We start from the raw sequence: 22939 nt of genomic DNA, 5'->3' as shown, positions 1-22939 counted from the left end.
TTGGGACAAGGGGATCACAATCAAGTGGCGACCTTCTCGTAGTGCCAGATATTTTTAGCAACATCGAAACTGTTGCAGCCGTTCCGCAGTTTTGGATAGGCATCCATCAAGAACTTCGAGGAATTCATGTTGAACTGTATGTGCTGCCTAGGAAATAGGATGATACACATAAGAGATCTAACATAAAGATAGATGTTATTGATTGTTGAGGATAACTCCAATGATATTTATATATTCAAAAATGTACATTACCATAAATATATCATCAGAAAAGAAAAAGCAGTTTGAATAATCGTCGTTTCTAATGACTGCAGACCTTAAATGTGAAGCCCGTTTTTCCCCTAAACCAGCAGCAGCGAGGTCTTTCTTTGGGCGTAAATCGGTTGGGGATGCTAAGGCTGCATTCTGTCCTCAGGCAACAGAATTAAAGTGGTATATAAGAATGCAGGTGTGTCAGGACCAGGAAAGGTTTGCCGCCCTGCCTGCCCTCCTCCCTGCTCATGTAGTGCAAAACAGTCTTGAAACTTCGGTCTAGGATCAAGTAAGAAGATAAGCAATATTGCGAGTGCCAAGGATATATAATGATTCAAACGAGAATCTCAGGGGGGAAATGTTGGTTAGCATTAGCTCACACACTTATTATTCATAGTAATTGCCTCCTTCAAAGCTGGTGGACAGAAACTGGAATCAAATATACTTGTCATATGCGATATTAAACTTAGTGACACGATTTCGGATTTGCATTACGAAATAGTTTGATGTCAAAGACCTATTCCGTCCACTGGTGTTCTGGGACTGGTCCGCCGTTATGTAACGGATGAGAGGAGACGAAACTTGCTGCGTAAGCGGTCGCTTGGTGAGCACAAAAACATAACCAGAGTGACCACATATGGTTACAAAACTGTACCAATGGCATTTAACATTCAGCAGATCTTAGTTTTGTTGCTACTTGATCATAATGTTGTTTTTTCTGTTGTTTTGTTTATCTTTTTCAGTCTTACACTAGACTAACATGAGCACTACAGTTTCAAAAAGGCCTGTTAGGCCGCACCCGCAGATAGGTCGTGCCTAGCGCCCCTTCCAGCCGAAGCCATTATTAGCTCGAGTTGCCGTTGGGTGTAACTGACATTTCAGAATGTATCAAGATGTGACTTGCCACGAATCTATTGGCTTCTGCCTGGCTCCCAAAATTGCGATATCCTGCTTCAGACTGAGCGTTGGACCGCCCACCTCATTAGCATACAGACACATAAAATAAATAAATTAAATGTATGGCTCACGTAAATGTAGAATAAATAAAGATATATAATAACGAGTGTTCTGTTTTATTTCGACTTTTAATTATTTATTTAATTTATACATTGGTGTATTTATTTCCATATTTATTTATGCATTTATTTATTTATTTGTGTATTCATTTCAACATTTATTTTATTCTGTATTATTTTCGTCATTTATTATTCCTGTATTTATTATTTACGTATACTTTATTTTTTCCTGTATTTCTCCATACATTTATTTACACATTTATTTATTTATTTATTTATACGTAAGTCATGTTCCGTCCTCTCATACACCCACATTCAGACCGGAGGAATGGCAGCGGGTTCGACTGTCTTTCTAGTAGCTCTGTAGCCCCATCCACGAGTAACGTTTCCCGTCCAGGTGTTATGTATGCTAGACAGCAACACACGGAGTTAACTCAATTATACAACCATGGGTTAATGATTAGAGGTTAACTGAGTTATTTATTTTGGCTAAATTGTGTATTTTGTATGGGTACCCCGGTACCCGGCATTTTCCGGCTCTCATCTGGAACCGAGTTTCGGTTCCCAACCCTCAGCCTGCCCCCAGGTCAAGATTCTACCGTCGCTCAAAGGGCTTCACCAAGAGCTATCACCACAAGGACCAGCCAGCAGACCAGTAATCACTACAGCTGCCTCCACCTCCAATCTGTGGCTGCCACCAGGCTCAAGATACACGCTTAGCACAAAGAGCTCCACCCAAGCCATCACCTTCACCCAGCCAGCAAGTTAGGTCTCCGTGGAGGTCTCGTATAGCACTTGTACCCCCCACCTACACAGCAGCCAGACCTACTGTCTTGGAAAGACAGACAAAGACCTTCGACACTGTCTTGACATTTATATAATGAATAGTTGGTTGAAAGTTCTGATGTTCAATATTTGTAAATAGTGAGATTTCTCCAGTTTTCTGTATATTTATATAAATAGAAAAAACATTTTTATAATAAATTGTGGTTGAAAAAAAAAGTGTTGGAATGCTCAATTTGTACACATCACATGAACCTTGGTATGTAATATGAAGTCATTATTCCCTGTCCGCTGCTGTGGTGAAAAGTAGATTGATAAACACCTTGTTTTACTAAAATTTCGAATTTAATTATTTTCATTTTAGACATGAATTACACATTTATATACAGTCTAATCAAAATATTTCACTACTTGTGTGATCCTAAGACTTTTGTGACCAAATCTAAAACACCAATTGGATGAAGTTAGTAAATTTGTGTTTTCACAAGACTTTTGAAGATTTTCCGAAAATCGGATGTCAAATGTTAAGCTTTAGAGCTACTTATCTCATCACACAGTGCTCTAAGGTGAGTAATTTGCATTTATAGCAAGACCAGAGATTGCCCTGAACATTTTGATATGTAACACATGGGGTGCCATGTTAGAAGTTAAGAAGTACATTTAAAAGGTGATTCCAGGAAACATCTAAAAATCAAGAAAATACCCTTAGACTTCAGAGGGTTAAGGTGAAGTTAACATTAACGTAACCATGGCAATTTTTAAATGTTTTTTTTTTTTTTTTTACACAAGCGGTCATCGTCACGGAGGAGCATCTGTGTGTGTGTGGCACGAGCACATCTTGTGAGAGAGATAGAAAGAGAGAGAGACAGATAGAGAGAGAGACTAGAGTTACGGGGGTTGTTGTCTGGTGCTAGCTCGGAGATAACGGAGATTAGAAGCTGTTTCAACAGTAAGGAGAGGGAGAGCTCTCTCCTGTCGGAGTGAGAGAGATAACGTCAGCTCAGGGAGGTAAAGGACTCTGGGTGACTAGATTGTAAACTTTAGTCTAAGTTATCTCAGTGGGTCTCAAACGGTTTGGTCTGTAAACAAATATTTCCATCTATGCAATATTAGTTGTATATAAAATAAGTTAAGAAGTCCTTCCAATGTGTATACTATAGGTCAGTACAAAATAAAAAAACACAGTTTCAAAGGGGAGTGATTAATAATAATAATAATAATAATATATTTATTTTGTTAGTGCTTTTACAGGTGCTCAAAGACGCTTTACAGATATGGTGAAAAGAAAAGAAAGGAACAACAAATAAATATATAGGCTAGTTAAAGTTCAAGTCAAATAGGCTAATACAAAAACAATCACACATTAAAAGCCAGATTGAAGAGGTGAGTTTTTGTGAGTGTTTTGAAGGTGGTGAGGTCAGTCTCTCATGGGTTGTGGGAGCGAGTTCCAGAGGGAGGGGGCAGCGACGGAGAAGGCTCTGTCCCCCCAGGTCCGGGTTGCGTTCCAATAGTCCATTTAGCTTAGGAACCTTCCTAACCAAGTGAAATGACCCGGAAGTATGTCAGTGGCAGCCATGTTATGTGCCGTTCCAATTCTCTAAATGAAAGGAAAGGAGGTTTCAAACTTTGATAACCTCCTTTAGCTTAGGAACCACTGGAGATCCCTCACCGAAAGGAGAGGAGAAAATGCTGCCCCACAATGCTTTGCAGCCGCAGCATTTGCCGTCACACAACATTCGGCCGTTCACGGAAACAACCGAGAAATTATATCATGAAAGTTACGGTGCTTATTATGCTTTTTAAAACGAATGTGGTAACTTACCAAAGTGCTTTGTTTTGAATGTTCATCAGTATTATAATCAAAAAGAGAAATATGAACATTAGTTTTTACTGAAATTGTCAAATAAAGTCAACATTTCACTGAGCTGTGTGGGGTTTGTTCAACTTTTAAAAGATGTTTGAATGGTGATATACACAGTGATAGATGTTAAGGACTAACATTTATAATAAATACATTTGTATTGATTTTAAGATCTTTTCATACGTATAGGGATCATTTGTATTAATGTAGACCGGAGGGAGAGGGTGACGAGCAAAAGTTTCACTTTCCTTTTTTATTTCAATTCCAACTTTGGTCATGAAGAATATGTTTCTCTGTTGTCCACAACAACAGCATCAGAGCACGGTGCAGAGTCTCTAGATGAGTCCCTCGTTCTTATTAAACATCCATGTTGTAGTCCGCTCTATAGAACACTGTAGTTTCCATAGTTTCCCCACAGCAGCAGACGCACATTTATGATGTCCGTTGGCGCATCATAAACACGTCGGATAGTGAAAGTGCAGTCGGATTCTCTAAAGTACCGCAGTCTCTTCTCCTAAGTCCATTTGAATTCTCCTATCCACTATCCCTTAACCCCGTGACGTTTCACTCAGAGGTCAAGGAATAGACGATAGGGATAGACGTTAGGAGCTGATTTTGGACTATTCGACTGCAACCTATAACAGCCAGAGGGGCCCTTTGATCTCTAATTCTGTCTTGTGCGGGGCAGCTTATTGGGCTTGATAGGTCCCATATGGGATGGTTAAGCCCACAAGCATCAGGTTATCTACATTTCAGCTTAGATTCATGAATACTTGGCAGGCACGCTCAGTCTATTCATCAACTAGTCTCACAGCAGCTCGAGTATCAAGTTCGACAGTTTGGCTCGTTGCCTGAATTAACACAGGTGATTTCATATTAATGCAGAGGGCGATATTCAGGGTTCAGAATTGTAGTGTCATGACTTTGAATTATGCAAGCAACTCATCGACTTTGAGTTTGACACTTTATATTGATAACTTGCAGGTGTTTAACCTAAGCTTTTCCATCGATAGTCAAAAACCCAAATATATTACATTTGCAATGATATCAAGCAACACCAAATGGTTACAATGAAGAAGTGAGGAATTACTGGTTATCTATTGAATTAGTTGTAATTATTTTTTAGTTGATTTACTGATCTAATACAGAGTATTAAGAAGTCCTATACATCTTTTATAGTTGTTCCCTGAAAGCTATTACTTTCGGCCTTTTTTCTGCTCTAACCTCATCTAACCAAGCGTGAAACTAAATTATAATGACTCCAGTTTGCATTACGACCCAAGCAGTAGCCTTTAATATAAACTGCTGGAAAAGGAAATCACCATAGGCCAATAGAGGCCAACATAATATAGTCCAGTACAGCAGCAGAGACAGAAGTTCTTACCAGGTGACCTTTGGGGGCGGGCAGCCCTGGACGATACAGGACAGGGTGACGGTCATGCCCTCCCACACTGTGTGGGCCCTCAGGGGGACCGCAAAGTCTGGGGCCCTCTGACTCAGACGCTCCAGGTACCTCAAGTGGGCAGACGCCTTGTTTTGTGCCTGGAGCCCAGATAGATACAAATAAATAGAAGATTTTGCAGATGAGAGAAACATAATGTGCTGCTACTCTAAAGTAAACTTTCTTTTCCAAAGCCAGCATTCAAATGCCTAGCAACTTATTAAAATGGACTGAGAAAAACACTAACATAAAAAGTAACTTTTTGCATAATGTGAAGCTGGAGAAAAACCAACTCGTAAACAAGAAGTGAAAATTGTATATATTTACCAACCAACCACTAAACAAATATTATATTGTTTATCTGTGATACATCAAAGTTGAATAAACTAGGTCACTACTAGATTTAACCACTCTCCACTCTGTAGCCTGTCTTAAAGAAATGGAGACTGTTTGTTTGTTCATAGGCAAAGTCTAAATACATATTCCTCTTTAGTAATAGGAAATGAAACCTGAACCATGTTCATTTAAGCGTATTCTTTCTCATTAGTTTACAACACATTTTAGATCACGTGTGACAAATCAGACTCAAGAATCAGACTGAACCGATGTTAATAAACTCAGCTAATACTCTTCTCCACTGCAGTAAAACCAAACAATGCTTATTAATTGAGCAGGTTTAATAACATGATGAATAGGTAATATTGTGTTGACAAAGCAGTCCTTGTTACAGGTTATTCCTGAGACCAACACTCAACTTTTACCTGCTTGCGAAGTGCCATGGTGTCAACGCGTTTGCGTAACACTCGCTGGTTCCTGATCACATCCAGCTCCACCTTCTCAGCCTCGTTCCCAAACATGGTCCACTCATCTCTCCGATACCCCTTATTAGCAGCCAGAGTTTCCTTCAGGAATTCCCTGGTGGAACATGGGACAATATATACTCAGGGCTATTTATTTTCTGTTTAGTGCAAGCAGAACTCATAGATTGTTCCAGACTTGATGCTAACACAACAAAATTCAAACTACAAATTCAGTTTGGTGGACATTTTTATTTTCAGGTGCACAACATGTTACACCAAATCTTGATGTGAAGTAATTAGCTTCAGTTAAAAATAAGGCTGTCCAAATAATTCAGACCTCCATTAGACGAGGTGACAAGAGTGGAGACAGCAATTCAGACAAATTATTCAACAAGGTTTAAAAGAACCTGGATCGACCTCTGAGAAAAACAAAACAGCAATTTAACATTGATTTATTTTGTCATGGAAACCTTTTTTCCCCATCTCAGTCCATTTGCAGGCAAATGCTAGTTTTATGATATTTGGCAGTCTGTATTAGAAGGCTCAGTGATGAGGAGGGGGGTTGTTTGCTGCTCCATTTAAGCCTACGTGTCATTTCACATGAGCACCATCCTCACACACGTCTCAAAGTTGGAAAGTTAGAGTGGAATATGAAGCCCTGCTGCCACTGCTGATTCGCATCACTGTGAAGAGGCGTGCGGCTGGTACTTTAAAAGCGATGTGTGCCTCTCCAGGATTCCCTCAGGTGTGGACAGTTAACATTTCTGCTGTGTCGCCACATGTGTCACATCCTTGACATTCTCTTTCATCAAGTTGGTGACATGATGATAGTCTATTCACGCAGTAGAAACTAAGGTAGTCATTCTTTGCAATGATAGCGAGGTGATATATTAAGTAGGGCATTTGTCATAACTCTGGACTGTGGTTTAAGGCGTGATTTTGATTTACGTCTTAGTTATATTGGGATCGTTAGGCAACACAGCTCTACTGCTGTTGAAGCTGTGCTCTGAGCTGAATGAGAAGGCTGTCAAACAAAAGCAGAAGGCCCTCTGGTAGTCTATAATATACAGTATATGTGTGTTGTATGTTGTAGCTGTGAATATATATCCATATGTACATGGCATCGCACATTCTCTGGTGTACACACGCAACAGTTTATCCATATGCATGAAGTGTATGCGCACTCAACACACACAATTATGAATTTGGTCTGCCTTTTTAAATGCAGCGTTTTAATACTCCTTGCTCTCTCTTTGCCTGAGGGGTGCGTATCCCAAAGCATCTTTTGGTTCACATTCCCCAGGGCTTAATTATTCAAACATATACTTCACACACACATTGCCACAACAAACGGAGAGAGAGAATCTTAAATATTCACACACTCTGAGCTTCGAGGGCCACTAGAGCATGAATGGCCCTACAAATGCTTGCAGTAATTCAACGGTGCACAAAGGGCATGGATATATATGCAAATGAATATGTGCATGCATGCTTAGATGCATATGCAGACAAGTGCTAGCCCACACACACTCACACTCTCGGGGGGCTCAGAAACATGATTTTGACTTTTTCTGCCACGGGCTCATTTAGTAAAGTGTGTGTGCCTGTCAGTATTTGTAATCTCTGTGGGCTCAGAGATTTTAAGCCTTGGGGGAATGAACTGCTGGAACACATCAAGTCAGTGGGTATGAGAGGCTTTTATGGTTTCATTATTGCTCCAAATGGACATTTTAATATTGCGTATTGGTGCGAACAACAGCAAAAAAATCTCCTGCCAAGACAAAATAGCCACGCATGAGTCAGCTGCTTAATTGACATGTTACCCCCTTACCTCAAGGAGATGATAGAAGAGAAACCATTATGTGAGTCGTATAGTAATGTGCAATAGGAGCCCCACTTGCCAGCACAGAAAGATCTAGCACATTCATTTCCACACAAATCAAAACAAAATGTCATGCTCCGCCATCTTCCAGCACTCAGGTCTTTCCAGTGTGCCAATCCGCGGGAGCTTCTTCCTTCCGTCTTTCCGCTCTTATCCTGGGAGGAGTCAATCATGTCGAGCATTACTACATCTCCAGCCTCCGGTCTAAAATATCCATCCACACAATGTTTGTCTCTGAGTGGGATAAGAGTTGTGAAGAATTGATGGAGAAATTGCACTTCAGAGGTAATCGTCCTTGCTATAGTTAAAGAGGTAGATGACATATCTGAAGGTGACACAAGTGGAATGATGAGATGGAGGGTTGTGGTGTGAGCATGGAAGATGGAATAAGATGCAGACTTGGCAGGTCCACTTCGCCACAGCTGAGGCTCATCACTGTCAGATGTGTTTTTGTCTTTCAAGACGATTGCTCCCTCAATAACTTCCTGCCTTCTCCCTCCTTGGCAACTTCTTCTCCTTTAATACATTGTGACCTCTGTCTGGCCCTGTATTTACTCTTGCCAGCTAAAGCATCGTTTTAAGGCTTCAAGAAAAATATATCTCTTTTTTTTTTTAGCGTAGATGACACAGTCTACATCAGAGATGTCAAATCTCTTTTGAGAGTTGAATCTATTTCCGAACGGATTAGAGAACAGGAAAGAGGCTAACATTATGCCCCCAAATGTCAAGGTGCTGCTGAGTCCCACCACCGATGGACTACGTGACCCAGACAGGACAAGGTGCTCCGAGGAAAAGGATTTTGGTAAATCAAATCGTGTCACAGGAGGTACAAATCCCCTCATTTCCTGTTCTCAGTGACCTAAACCTCACTTTTCTGGGACTTATTTTTAGATATATGAAATCCCCCCCATGACAACTGAGCGGTAATCCTGTCCTCACAACATGATCATAAGAAACCCTAAAAAATTAAAGATGGCTAATACGAGTTGTCAACAAAATCCTCTCAGATTCTGGTTCACTAGTAAGTTAAAGACTTTCTGTAGTTGGCAGCAAATTAAATCCAGCTACGAGCCACATGCAGATTTGGTTGGTTCATTTTTCAGCTGGCCTGTTACCTCTGTGGGTAATAACATCTGATTTATATTTCCTATATTATATTATTTATTATTATTTAGAGAGTTCAATAGAGTTGACTGTTTTAGCAATTTAATCCTCGGGCTGCATCTTACATATATGTCATTAGTGAACTACTTTCTTGATACATTTTTTATACAGTTAACATTTTTTTTAAAGTAAAACTACAGTCCATAATGTCTTCAAACTACCTTTTCATTCTCTGGCCAACACAAACAGAAACAAAGATATTCTATTTGTCCATGTATAATAATTTTTTTTATCTAATTGGATGTGTGGCTCTTTTCTCTTTTCCATTAAAGAAAATACAAAAGCTCCTTCAGTGGGACACAATGGTTATAGCTTATCGGCTTCAAGACACCCGTGAGACAGCTGAGACGTCCCCAGCTGGCCTTTTACAGGCGGGGACGAGTGAAGAACTGCTTCTGAGTTCAACTGTTTATCAAGATTCTCTGACGGCAAAGGAGCGCATGTGCTGTCAATGGCTTGCAGGGCAAAGCAGCAGTCTGACCCACTCCACTTTCTCAAGTAAAGTGGAGAGAGAGGATGTGGTGTTGACTACTGATGGAGAGGCAGAATTATATTACACATCATCCAGGAAGGAAGTCCTCTTGAGAAAAGTGGAGCCATGTTTAAAGTCCTTTATGTTCAGCATAACAAAATGAGACTCATCCGCAGTTGTCGCCCATTGTGCGCCCACAACAGATTACAAACTAAAATGAGGAATACAAATAATGTGCCCAGAATAAGAGACGCAGATGGTGGCCATTAGATGTAGCTGCAACTTACAATTATGATTTACTTTCAATCAATCTGCAGCTGCCGTAATTTGCCTCATGCATTGATTTGGCTATTAGACGTTTATAAAAAGCATCCCTGTCGTATTTATAAAATACTAAACTATTACTTTTGTTAAAGATGGCATATATATAATAACATATGTTGGTCTGTCCCTTTAACTACTCATGGTGTATAAGGCTAAGTTGTATTGCAACATTTTTAAGATTAATGCAACACTGAGATACTCAAGAGACTCATGGCTGATTATTTCACCCATGAACAATTTCTTAATTGATTTTCCAGAATATCTATTCCATCAAACTCTATATTAATATTGTGATGTATGTAATTACATCCACCACAGTAGAGGCTTTGATCCATGTCATCAGAGCAAGTCTTAAACGAGGACAAACACGAGCCAATATATTCTGCTGGATCATATTTCTCACCATGTCCTGTGGCGGGGGAGGTGGTCCATGTCCAGGAGCTCCTTGACGGACATCAGGTCAGCGGGGATGATGGGATACAAATCAGAGTAGGAGGCGTCCTCATCACTGTTGAGAAAATAGAGCCGGATTCAACATCTTGCATATCATCAAATTACACCGGTGAAAGATTCCAAAATTGATATTCTCTCTTGTCATCCTTCACAGTTATTGTTTCTGCTGATGGAAGGACTGAGTGTTCACATTAGCATGCCTATTCATTTTGTCTTGGTTTATTATCCAATCTCAAATCCATCAGCCTGTTATCCTCCTCTGCCACTAGAAAGCAGCAGCGATTCTCCTATTCTCAGTGTGAGCAGCAGAGGTGGCTGTACATCACACAGAGCTCCGGTTAATGTAGGCAAACATTATATACACACTATCATTTATTCAAGCACTCCAGGGATTCAGTTTAAAATTAGCAACTGCTACCTTACCTTATCTCCAGACTGAAAAACAGCTTTAATGGATATTGTGTATCCTCTCTTCTTGTTTTGAAGTACGAGCAAGGTAAACATTGGCAGACCAAAATCAAACTGCAAAGAAGTGAGAATCCATAAAAGACAGACCCCACTTTAAAGTGCGATGTCAATATTGTTTGTCGCCCTTGTGTCAATCTTCGCGGCTCAGGGGGAAAGCCAGCCAGCGTGGTTCATGGTGAGGCATAGCAGATTTGTTACTGCTTAGTATAAACAACGTTTTCTCAAACATTACAACAGAATTTACAGATTCAGGTGTGAATGTATTTTAATTTCAACCATCTTTTCTCGACACATAAGATTCAAGAAGACGTCAGTTACACAGTCAGTGCGGGTGTCACATGTCTGCTGAGCATAACTCTCTGTGTTGTCTTTTCAGATTGTTTTCCATCATGGTGCAATGTTTTCTTACATTTCTGTATTCACCCAAGCAAAGCAGCAGATAAAATACTGCAGGGTAGTGGTGACCTGTTTTCTCTCAAGTGCAATAAATGTTTGGACCATCATCAGCTGCTTCTCCTCTGTCAGTGTTCCCCTTTTACTCTCTGGTATACAAACACACATGCTATTGTCTTCAGAGAGCTTATATAATCAGGGGGAACAGGGCCTGCTGATGTGCCCACGCAGATAAATGATGACAATGTGCTGTTTATGAGCCAAAGGGGTTTTGGACGTGACCCAGTAGGTCGTTCATGGTACAATGGCAATTTTAATTAGTGCGGCATTATAGCATGCAATGTTCAGTATTTAATCCACAATGTGTCCGTGACAACTGGTGGTAGAGCTGGGTGTGTTCCAGTTGATGCACTTAGACATGATGAACCAGACATAGAGCCGTCACTGGACACATGCAGGAGAGTGATTCTAAATCAAAAGCACTGACAGCTGCTGTCTCTTTCTTTACGACGTCATCATAGTCATGCAGACAATCACATAATATACACACACTCTACCGTGGGCACACTTGCGTGACCCCACACTGCAGCATGAGCTCTCAATTTAAAGCGCCCACAATCAGACTGAGCTGACTTCATCTATGTGCAGGAGAGGGGCAATTGTTGTTGGCGACAAGGTCACTTGAGACCATGAAAGGCATTTTTGTAACAAGAGAGACATTCACTTCTGCTCTGCCTTAATCCTCGAATGACGGTTGCTCTTTTAAAGGTTAATTACACAGTGAGAGGATATTTGAACTTGCTAACTAGCATGCTATGGCCTCACGTTGAAGCAAAGTATGTACAGTTAAAAGTATGAATACAGAAATACAAGTTTCAAAGACGATGTGCCAGAACTGTATATTTACCCAGGTGTGTACACAACCCCCAACCACCGTTGCTGCCAGCCTCTAGCCTCAGGCATTACTTTCAACAAGCCACCCTGCCAATGGCAATGCAAATTTAAATGACTTCTCGTTTTATTTTGTTTGTAAGCTAGGGATATTTCCCCATTTCACGCTATACAGAGGACAACTTCTGCTTTTTCCTTCTTATTTTTCCCTTTTTGTTAAATGCAAGTTCCCTTTAATGTTGTTGAGTGGCTCTGGGCGTTTAATAATAAACAACAGAGCCTACAGCTGGGCAGTGTCGTACAAGTACAGCCCACAGACACACACACACACACTGGGACATGGCATGCCTTTAAACAGGAACATACACACATGTTCAACCATGCACTCAAACGAATAGTGATACTGCTGCTGTGAGAAGGACAGTGGAAGTTGTGTTTTTATGTGTTATAAACAACAGGCTTCCTCAATATATTAACTTGGTATTACTAGAAAATAAAAAAAGAGGAAAACATCTGAGAGGAACTGGATACTCTGCCCTTGTTGTTTTATACATGTCAACACCTTCTGCTAACAACAGTCCTATACGGATTGTACAAAGAACAACAAAACAAACTCCTGGCTAAACAGTTTTTCTTGATAAACAACAGGATTCTTTTCTTCTGTCGATAAATGTGTCCCTTTTTAAATTCGCCCTCCTGATGATGGATGTTCTGAGTACACATTGAATCCCTTCTTTCGCTTTCTCTCCAAGCTAAAACGAAGTCTGACGGGAATAATTGCCTATTCTCATCATCCCTAATGAGAGAAATTGGTCTAATACCCTTTGTTCTCCAGTAAAGATGGCAGATCCGCAGGTTAGCCAAATATAATAACTCACTGCAGCAGGGGGCCCTTTGAAAATATATTTGACTTGAGACTCTTAGGGCAGGAGGGCAGGTCCAGAAGAGATTCATATTAGATTAAGTTGGAATCATCCCGGAGCACCGATGGGCCTGCTGTGAGATGTATTATTTTAATGGTTTTTTCATGTCTTCTTCCAAAGTGCAAGCTAACAAGGTGTACTATATGTGAGTTAGTGTATGCAGAGGTAAAAAGGGATACAGATATTGTCATTGTATAATTGAAGTGGTTGTGGTATTGCTTAAAATACATATAACTAATCCCAAGGTTCATTTAGTATCTGTCCTGGAGCTTTCAATAATACCACATAATCCTCATAAGCAGACCAATTGTCATAGAAATGAGAATTTCCAATTTTTTGGAGCACCTTAACGTCTAGTCTAGTCTCGATCTCACCTCTCCACCCTGCCCCCACTGGACCTGGACTTTAACACCCCCCCCCACATCACCTTTTTTTGTATATATCCTGCTTACTTGAAGTAAACGGTTATTTTGTGTTTTTTTTGTAATTATTGAGTGTTCTTGTATTTTAATGTGTTATTTTATACCTCAGGACTGTGGGAAAAAGTATTTCGATCTTTCTGTGTGTACAAACATATTTTGAGATTAACAATAAAGTTGACTTTGACCTTGACTTTGACTAGTCTGCAGTTGTTTCAAATTGAAGGGGAAAGTTTTGTCAACTGCTCTTTCGAAGGTCAGGAAGTCACTTTGATCCTCACATCTCGGAAGTCCCTCCAGGACAAAGACAGTTCATTTATTACTCTGACATTAAATGTGAGTTGCTGCCTGTTTGTTTCATTATTCTGCCACTTCATTGTTTTATTGTGTTTCCAAAATGTTTGCATTATTGCAGTTCAACTCGCTGCTGTTCATATTTGTCTTTCAACTCACGGGTTGACTGGAACGACTCCAATGTGTAACTTGAGCTGATATCCATGCTACAATAACACCACTATAAACAAAGTCACTGAACTGCAATTGCAACTGTACGAAAAGTTGTTTATTTTAGTGGCCTGCTCCACGCTATATTAGTACATGTATCTTCACTCCTAAAACATGCAGACAAGTTGTAGACTGTACTACCAGATTAACCTTTGCAGAGAGACACATAACATTAAAGAAATATCAATAAACATTAGAAGTGTTTGCTCAAGGCAGTCAATCAGGAAGTGTCCATTTATCCCCAACCAGAGACAGACTGTGTTTACGTCTGTGAATGCTGTTTATGGGAATGTGTTGTGCTAACAGCTAGCGCCAGTGGCCCACAGGGTATACTTGAGTGGATGCAATGTCTCATTGGGCTCAGAATAAGCAGCCTGCCATATGTTCCTCTTTAATAAATAGCCTGCTTTGTTCAACCTTCAACAACAAAGAAAAACGTAGCTGTGATCTATCAGGACAACCTTGAGCAACATACCACAAATACAATGTACTTAATTTATTATTTAGAAAAGTATACATTTAGGGAAGAAACCTAAATCGTGGAGTTATTTTTCTGATACATGTTCTTAGATATTTCTGAAATGTACGTTCATTTGCAAATCTCTTTCTCAACATGTCAATTAATCCATTGATCCTACATCATAGTGGTTTTTCACATCAATAAATCTGCCTATGAGGGTGAGATTTTTTTGCTTGGTTAATGAATCTGCCTTTTTTTAATGAATTGTAGAGCCATAAGTGCGACTTTACACGATATGTATGAAGTGATTTCTCCTAACTTTGCCTCATTTCAAGAAACTCATTTCTAAAATATTCCTGAACGGAGATGCTGCACTAGAATGTTTTTGCTTTAAGTGCTAAATATGAGTCATGATAAACATTCTTTTTTATTTAAATTTTTTCTCACTTTTTTTTTAAAACTATTTTTATTTTGTATCACTTTTAATATAGTATATTTTAATATTGTTTTAATATTGTCTGCTTATCTGTATTATTGTGTTGCATTGTTGGAGAAGCCTGTGACCTAAGATTTTCAACGAGATAATTTTTCTGTAGCTATGTTAGTTTGAGAATAAAGAACCTTGAACCCTTGATTATGTTTTTCATTGTTGTAACATTACAGGTGAAACTCCACAAGCCCATACCAAAGAGTACTGATTATACTTCTTCTTTTTAGTCAGAAAATACTGAAACGGTTTTGTCCCAAAGGTAAGGGACTGAGCGCCTCGACTTGACTCCTTTGTTTACTTCCTTAACAAAGTGACATCACTAAAACCTTTGCTTCTTTTGACTGGTGCTCCAGAACATAGTACGTGATACGCTGAGCGGCGTGACATCTCTAAGTCTATGACCAATCACAACAGAACCAGCTAGCTAAATCAGAGCAGACTGGGCTCTGGTTTCAGACGGAGGGTGACAAAATAAAGACCTTTTTGAACATTAAAACATGTAAAGATATCACAGTAGAGAGTCAAAATACATATATGAGAATATGATATGAAGATTATTTTGGTTGTATCACTTCAGTAAATAATTTGAAAACCTCTGCCACTACTGAAGTCATGACAGGCATGTTTGTACCTGGAGGTGAAGGTCTTCTTCTGAATCTGGGAGGACAGTTGCATGCTCTGAGACATCTTGGACGACTGCTCCTCCCGCTCACGCTGCATCACCGTCCTGGTTTCCATAGTAACCCCCCAAATGGCACCTGTGGAGGTAGGGGAGGCTAGGAGTGAGGATGCAGAGGTGTGTGGGAGGCAACTGGACTAAAGGGGCTGTAGCCACCTCAAAGCTAAATGAATGTTCACTTTAAACTGTAGACACTGCAGCCTTGGCTAGAGACATACATGTTGTGATTTGTATTCAAAGGACATTATAGGTATGTTTTTATAGTACATTTACAGTATGTGACAGAGTAAAGAGTATTCACGTTGTGGTGGTGCAGGATTGTGAATAGGTCTCCAGCTTCATCCATTAGAAATTATAATTATACCCAAGGGGTGTGAAAAACTGCCATTTACCAAGCCAATATTCTGGCCTTATCAAAAGGTGGCATTCTTATGATTTCTTGAAGTATCTGGGGAATAGCAAACCAACGACATAGCACGGTGTTGCTCATGACATAATGTTTCTGAATCAATATGTGCTGCAATTACAACCTGCATCAAAAGAATCATTCATCAAACGTCAACACCCTCCTGACTTTCATTTGGAGCCTCAAACACACCCACCCACCGTAAGTGTTTTTCGATTTAAGATGTCTCTTTAATTCACTTTGGAGAGGGACATTATCTGAAATTCAATACTCAGACGCAGCCTTTAGATATGAAGCTATTGTTGAAAACACTGAACTTTGGAAATAACAAGGGCAGCAACCTATAGTTATTTTCATTATTGATTTTCTTCTGCAGATTATCGCCTAGATTTGTTTGTTTATTTATGTTTTGGCCGATAAAATGTCAGAAACTAATGGAAAATGTAGTCCAATCTTTCTGCACAAGCCTTGTGTTTGTCTTTCAAGGCTTGTGCATGACAAGAGACTGTAGAAAATACCAATCCATTTTAGTCTTTTAGAATTCAATGATTTATCATCTCAACTTTAAAAACAACCCATCTTTTTATATGGTTTATTGTAAACAGAGAAGTTATTGTAAACAGAGAAGTTATTGTAAACAGAGAAGTTTAATGACCAGAAGGTTTTTCTTTACAAAAACCCTGTAAACGTTTTGAAAGGAGTAGAGTATGGTTTGTGGAATAAAAGTCGTGTTTTATTCCCACGTTACATGAATCAAACCTTTGCGGGCTGCTGAGCCACTAATAATTCATCAGCTGAGGTCCGCCATGCGGCTGCCCTCTCACTGCCCGTCATTAATCACACGGCGGCTCTGGGGAAGTGAGCGCAGAACGCCCAACAAACAAAATCAGGTCGCTGCTGAATGATAGCTTCATTCACCCACTCCCACTAGCACCTGTGTTATTGCTACAAACAAGCATAATGTGCTATTTCTTCTCATTTCCCTCAATTAGGCTACTTCTCTAAAAAAACAGAAGCGAGCTAGCTCACAGGCTAAAAGGCTAATGTGCCAGCTGATTCCCCTGTTGCTTAATCTTGTGGTTCACTGTAGCGCAAGGAGAGATGTTTGTTTGAACACTTTTAATGGAAGGTCGAACTCTGGCACATTAAAATTGATCAGTCTCCATGTGTAGGCCTGGATCTCGGGCCCCCGGAGGGAGCAAAAGCAAAGCAGTGCTTTTTACCACGCATGGTTCAGCTTTCAGTCTCTGGAGGCAATTGAGTTTCCAGGTCTCTGATAATAATATAAAAAACTGTATCAACAGAGGGGGGAAATGATTTACTTCTATACACTCTGAAGAGGAAGGCGTCGTGTGAACATGATAGGAGCTTTATATGCCACCCCTAGAGAGTAATTAAAAGCTACATCCACTACGGCCATCAAAAGACGAGACCATTAAGAAGAACAGGTAGCTGGAGATTCAGAAGAAACTATAATAAATAAAATGCCTTCTGACAATACAAAGAAAAGGGAATAATTAACAGCATGATGCAGATGTACTGGAGGCACAGTGTATGCTTCATCCTTACATTTAACGTTGTGGTTTTAAATTTTATAGCGCATTACTTTAATGTGTGTCTAAACCCATGAAAGGCAGAAACATCTGAGTGCCATTTGTGCTAGATCGAGATGAAGGCTGAGAAAAGGAAATCCCACTCACGCTTTCTTTAAAGAAACAAGTGAAGTCCTCTGGGTGCAAATCTGTAGGACGGATATATCCCAGTTTCCTTTTCTGTCTGCCTGTCTGTCTCTCTCCTTGAAGATCCTCTTCAGTCGTGCTGTCTCACCTCTGAGGATGTACTGTCTGTCTACCTCACTCTCTCCTGTCTCTATGCCTCTCCCGATGAAGCGCTGAGGGTGACCCTGAACACAAAGTGCCAAGAATGCAGACAACACAATGCTCTCTCATTCTTAAGTTGGTAAATATAGACCAATGACAGCCCCCCAAATCCCCCTACCCCCCTACTACCCCCCCTGCACACATGACTTTACAACACATTCAATCCTAACAAAACCACCACAGGCACATAAACACAGATCATTAGCGTCCCCCAGATCGATTTACAGACGGCTCCGAGGACAAGCGGTTTGGAGATGACACCACAGCTCCCTTTACAATAAGAAAGGCTGGAAAGAATGACCTGAATAGCTGGAAGATACAGCTGGAACAGCCTCAGGAGAACAACTGGTGGGGGAACTACGAATGTCTGCTCAATAAATGTCACTTAAAGAAATATATATATTTATCTCGGCTCTGGCAGCACTATCCCACCTGGGTACAAAGAATACGAAATGAAAGGCTTGGAAATGTCAAGCAGGTGGAGAGAGAGGGCTGTGGAGAGAGAGGGAGAAGGAAAGAGAGAAATGGAAACATAGAAGAAGGACCAAGATGTTGGCTTCATGCGCCACCGAGCAACTTAAATGAACTGCATCCTGCCTCGAACACTGTATCCAGCTTCCATCCTTATATAATACATAGAACAATCTACTTCTGTCTTTATGCCTTCATCTCCAGTATCGTTTCTTTCCTGTATCGCTCAAATCTGTCTGCCATTTTCTTTATCATAAACACATTTTAGATTTGACTTCTTATTTTTTTCAACTTCATTTATGGGAGGATTCTCTGGTCTTCTGGTCCAGAATAAAATATGTAAATTATTGTTGCATCGATTGTGTCGATTTTGAGACTAAAACCCTCTTGCTTTGGTTATCCTCAGTCTTTTCAATTCATACCATCAATGGGTTAAAAATGGATTTGTCACTTTCTAACCAAACTGACATTTCCATCCGCCCTAGCTGTCTACTTAGCGTGTATTGCTGAGCAACAAATGCAGGCAGGATAATATGAAAGGCTATATTTACACAGCATATTGTGTACTGTGCAGCTTAATTACAGTGCCTGGGCTGAAGGTGTTTCTCGGTGCACCGTTGAGGTTATCCTTAGTTGTTGTTGTTCTTGATTTGACTTGAACTTTAAATTGCACTTTTGCCCCCTTTCTTTTTGTATTCTCTTCTTTCTTGCATCTCCTTTACTGTGATCTTTGAACAGTTCCTGGAACTTGTCCACTGATCTGTCTTTTTAAACAGCACACTCTGAGTTTGTTAGAACTGAAGTTGAAGATATCCGCAGAAAGTTTTCTTTAACTTGCTCTGCAAACAAAACTTTGTGGAGTTATTATAAACACCTGTTCTGGCTGTATGATGTATAAAGTTTGTTTCTTTCTTATTCTTATACAATACTAATACTTTGAAGGAAGCCCACACAATTATAATGTTGTCATGGTTGTATGGGTTTGTTTGTATATGTGTGACTGACGGGGGCTTCACATAGCATTGTATGGAGGGATGGGAGAGTTATTTTTAAGCTTTTCGAGGCTACACCTGCCTCTGAAACATCAGTACACAATACAAGCTACGGCTGCCAGACCTTCTCTTCTCATCATACATCGCCAGTGACTGTCAGACTAAGAATAACAACAGGGACAAAGCAGCTGAGGGCGACCCTTTTATTAGTTGCTTATCTTTTATAAGGCTCCTCGGCTTCCAGGTCCATCAGGAACATCTCATTTCAGTGTTGCCTTCTATTTCTGTGTTAAGTGGAGACGCCGGTGTGTTTTATTAAAGCTCTGCGACGATGGGACATCTTTAACACTTTCACTGAGAAGTCTATGAAGTACTGCCATGCCTAAAAACTCAACCAGTGCAAATGGGCCGGATTTATTTAAACCACTTATGCAAATTGTTTTAGTTGCACTTTCCCAGAGCACCTAAAGCACAACATCCTTAATTAAATTGTACATTTAACAGGTGAAACATGTATGGCAAGCCAACAAGGAATATTTGCAGCACACACAAAGACTAAACATGTTTTTATTAATCTTTAATGCTTATTCACAATTTATGCTCCGTGCTTTTACAGTACTTACATAAATTATGAATAAAAGCACAGAGTCAGAGGGAATGTGTGGCAAACATGTATTCCCTGTTGGATGTTCTTGCATTTTATCTGCAGCTCACAGATGCCAGTGATATCTTATCCTTAATGTATGGGTCGCTGTGGAGAGAACACTGTCTCATGCTGGTTGTATTTGATGCCTTGTTCACGTCACTTTACAGGAAGCTACAAAAAGGAAGTGGAGGATGGTGGAAAAGCTCTAAGGGATTGACATAAAGCTTGTTGGAGAGCCCACATCTCAAATATTTTATTTATGGCTTTTAAAAACCAACCACAAAAGGCCTGTAAAGCAACTTTGTATGGAGCTGATTGTATTACCCGTAATGTAATTTAGATTTGTATTGCCTTCAACTGCTGACATCTATTAGTATAATGCAGTCTTTGCTGGGAAATGTGTCTATTTACAAAAAGTTGTAATATGATGAGTTGTCTGAACTTTCATAGCAAAGACAATCCCTAGTGTTCATTTGTTTTTCCTTCTCAGTTTGCAGCTCATGTTCACAGTAAATATGGCATGACATGAGCCAAAGGCCAGGGTATGAAGGGATGTTCTTTGTTCGTTTTGATAATAATTTGTGTAACATTATACATTTTCTTAATACATTTCAATTTGTTGTACCTTTTTAGGAACCTAGTACATGGGTGTTTCTCAATCGCGAGTACGCTTGCTTGGTAGCACATGTCTGCCGAGCATCTTGCTTCAGAAGCGAGTAGAAGAATACTTCCTGGCATTCGGAAAACAAAGAGTGGAACAGGCTAGCAAGTCTGCAGGTGTGCGTCATATGAGAGGCCCCGCCTTACATTTTCCACCACAGATTTGGGGAAATTGGTCCGTGCGCAAAGCATTGTGGGGATTTTAAGACTGCGGAGTCTACACATGTGCATCCTCGAAATTTCTCCTAACGAAGTACGCCCGGCTCGGTAGATTTCCAAGTATGCAGGTGATTGGAACAGTACTTCGGCAGCACTCGATGACTTAGTATGCTTGAAATAGTGGCTCTGCAGCAGCTTTACTCGCAATTGAGAAACACCCCATTTTCCCGACATGTTGCATTCTTTATGTGCGTAATAAATGTTTGACTTCCTACATAATATCAGCAAACTGAGACTGGACTCAGTGTTCAGTGTACAGCCATCTGTCAGTTTCAAGACAGAAGCGATCATTGTTCCACTGGGGATTGTCTCATTGGAAACTAAATATTACGAAGCTTTCATCTCATCTTCTTACCTACCAGTTATTTGGCTCAGAATAGACCTTAATGGACACCAGAGTCTCCTGGATGATCCATCATTTCCGGGACAGCCTTGACAGCTGTTTTCGTACATTTTTTCTAATCAAAGACCCATTAAGAGCTCATTAGAATGCAAGAGGGGAGAGGGAGGGGGAGACGTGATTGCATCCAATTACATGCAGACTTCAATTCATCAATTTCAATGGGGATGGAAGGAAGAGGGCTGCTGGGTTTGATTCAATAATGCCACGTCAATGGGGAAAAGTACAATACAGTTTTTCTGTAGGATGCTCCTAAACTTTGCAATACCTGTCATCAGACGTCAAAGAGCCAAGTTGTCTGCAGTATCACTTCAATGGTATGACAAACAAATAAATCATGCTAATTTAAGCTTTTAATAGACCTTGGTATGATTCCCCCTCTGAACAGTTGCCCACATCTCATATTTGTTTTCAAATAGGCATGGCTGTCTCCACCACTTGTAGACGCAGTTGACCAATCCTATTTTAGTTGGTGACATTCTTTTTCTTCTGCCTTTTTTGTTGTATAGATTTTAAAACCCTTTGAAGCAACAGTATGAGTCGACATGACTGGCAAACATCCATGAATCAAAGATATACTCAGTTGTTCAAGCTGTGTCACTCCAACTACAGGACTTTTACATTTGCTTCTCATTAGATTACATGTTACTTGTTAGACGCTTTTATCCAAAGCGACTTACATACTCAATACTGTGGGCAATCCCCACAGGAGCAATTTGGGGTGAAGTGTCTTGCCCAGGGACACATGCTGACTGCAGTGGGGTTCGAACCTGTGACCCCCTTATCCCAACACCAACGCACTAGTCCACTGTGCCATAACCTTAATATCTTTGCTGCAATGTTCATTGGAGTCCTCCTCAGTCTGACCCTGAATATGAGCATTACAAATTGGAGGTTAATTTGGTTTTGCAGCAGTCAATGTCAGATGTTTTTGGTTGGATCTGGCCCTGGTTATGGAATTAGTATTGAGAAAGAAGGACAAATATACCAAATGGTGTATAAAAAAATGTCTGAATGTGCAGATAATTTTTTTTCGTGCATTCTTTTTCAAACGTTACATCCACAAGTGCATTTAGACAGAACAAAGTGTTTCAAGGCCTTGCTACACTAGCTACGCTTGCTAGTGGCATTGCCTAATATTCTTGCAAACCCCTCTTCTGTGGAATTGTAGAAACAGATTGTCAATTATCTTATGGGAAAATGGGGAAAGGTCTTAGGCCCCATTTACACGGGAACGCAAACGAATAAGGAACCAAATTCGATATCAAAAAAGTCTTCCGTTCACACGCAATCAGCTCAATTAACGTGTCCGTTCACACGAGACCGCTCGACCCGCTGGTAGTGCATATGCCGGGCCTGTAAGTGGCGCTGTACTTCCGCCACAAAATACACCAAAAGCAGCGAAGAAGACGTACCGAGCATGGTTGCCCTACGGTTTATTCTCCGCGTGGATTTAGCAGCAGAGGTGGGGAGAGGCAGGGCTCTGGCTGTTTCTCTTGGCTCCCCCCCCGAGGCAAGCGTGTGCTCCTGCTGTAAATCTCTCCGGTAGCCCACCATCAGATGAAAAACACCCACCTCTCCAAGGGACGA

At 40.4% G+C, this 22939-nt stretch overlaps 1 protein-coding gene across 1 annotated transcript in view; it reads right to left on the bottom strand.

Annotated features, from left to right (window-relative positions):
* LOC104960525 (myomesin-3-like) overlaps positions 1–17932 on the bottom strand; it is a 32231-nt gene extending 14299 nt beyond the window's left edge. Inside the window, exons 1-5 of the mRNA XM_010788609.1 lie at positions 17782–17932; positions 15628–15754; positions 10399–10503; positions 6115–6268; positions 5297–5454 (exon numbers count right to left, since the gene is read on the bottom strand). Of these exons, the coding sequence (XP_010786911.1) occupies positions 5297–5454; positions 6115–6268; positions 10399–10503; positions 15628–15734 (524 nt within the window). The 5' untranslated portion in view covers positions 15735–15754; positions 17782–17932. The remainder of the gene's footprint in view (positions 1–5296; positions 5455–6114; positions 6269–10398; positions 10504–15627; positions 15755–17781) is intronic.
* Positions 17933–22939: the final 5007 nt, after the last annotated feature.

The sequence above is a fragment of the Notothenia coriiceps genome, unplaced genomic scaffold (assembly GCF_000735185.1).
Source record: "Notothenia coriiceps isolate Sejong01 unplaced genomic scaffold, NC01 NC01_scaffold00001407, whole genome shotgun sequence".
In the NCBI taxonomy this organism is placed as follows: domain Eukaryota; kingdom Metazoa; phylum Chordata; class Actinopteri; order Perciformes; family Nototheniidae; genus Notothenia; species Notothenia coriiceps.
This window is presented reverse-complemented; position numbering and strand designations above follow the sequence as displayed.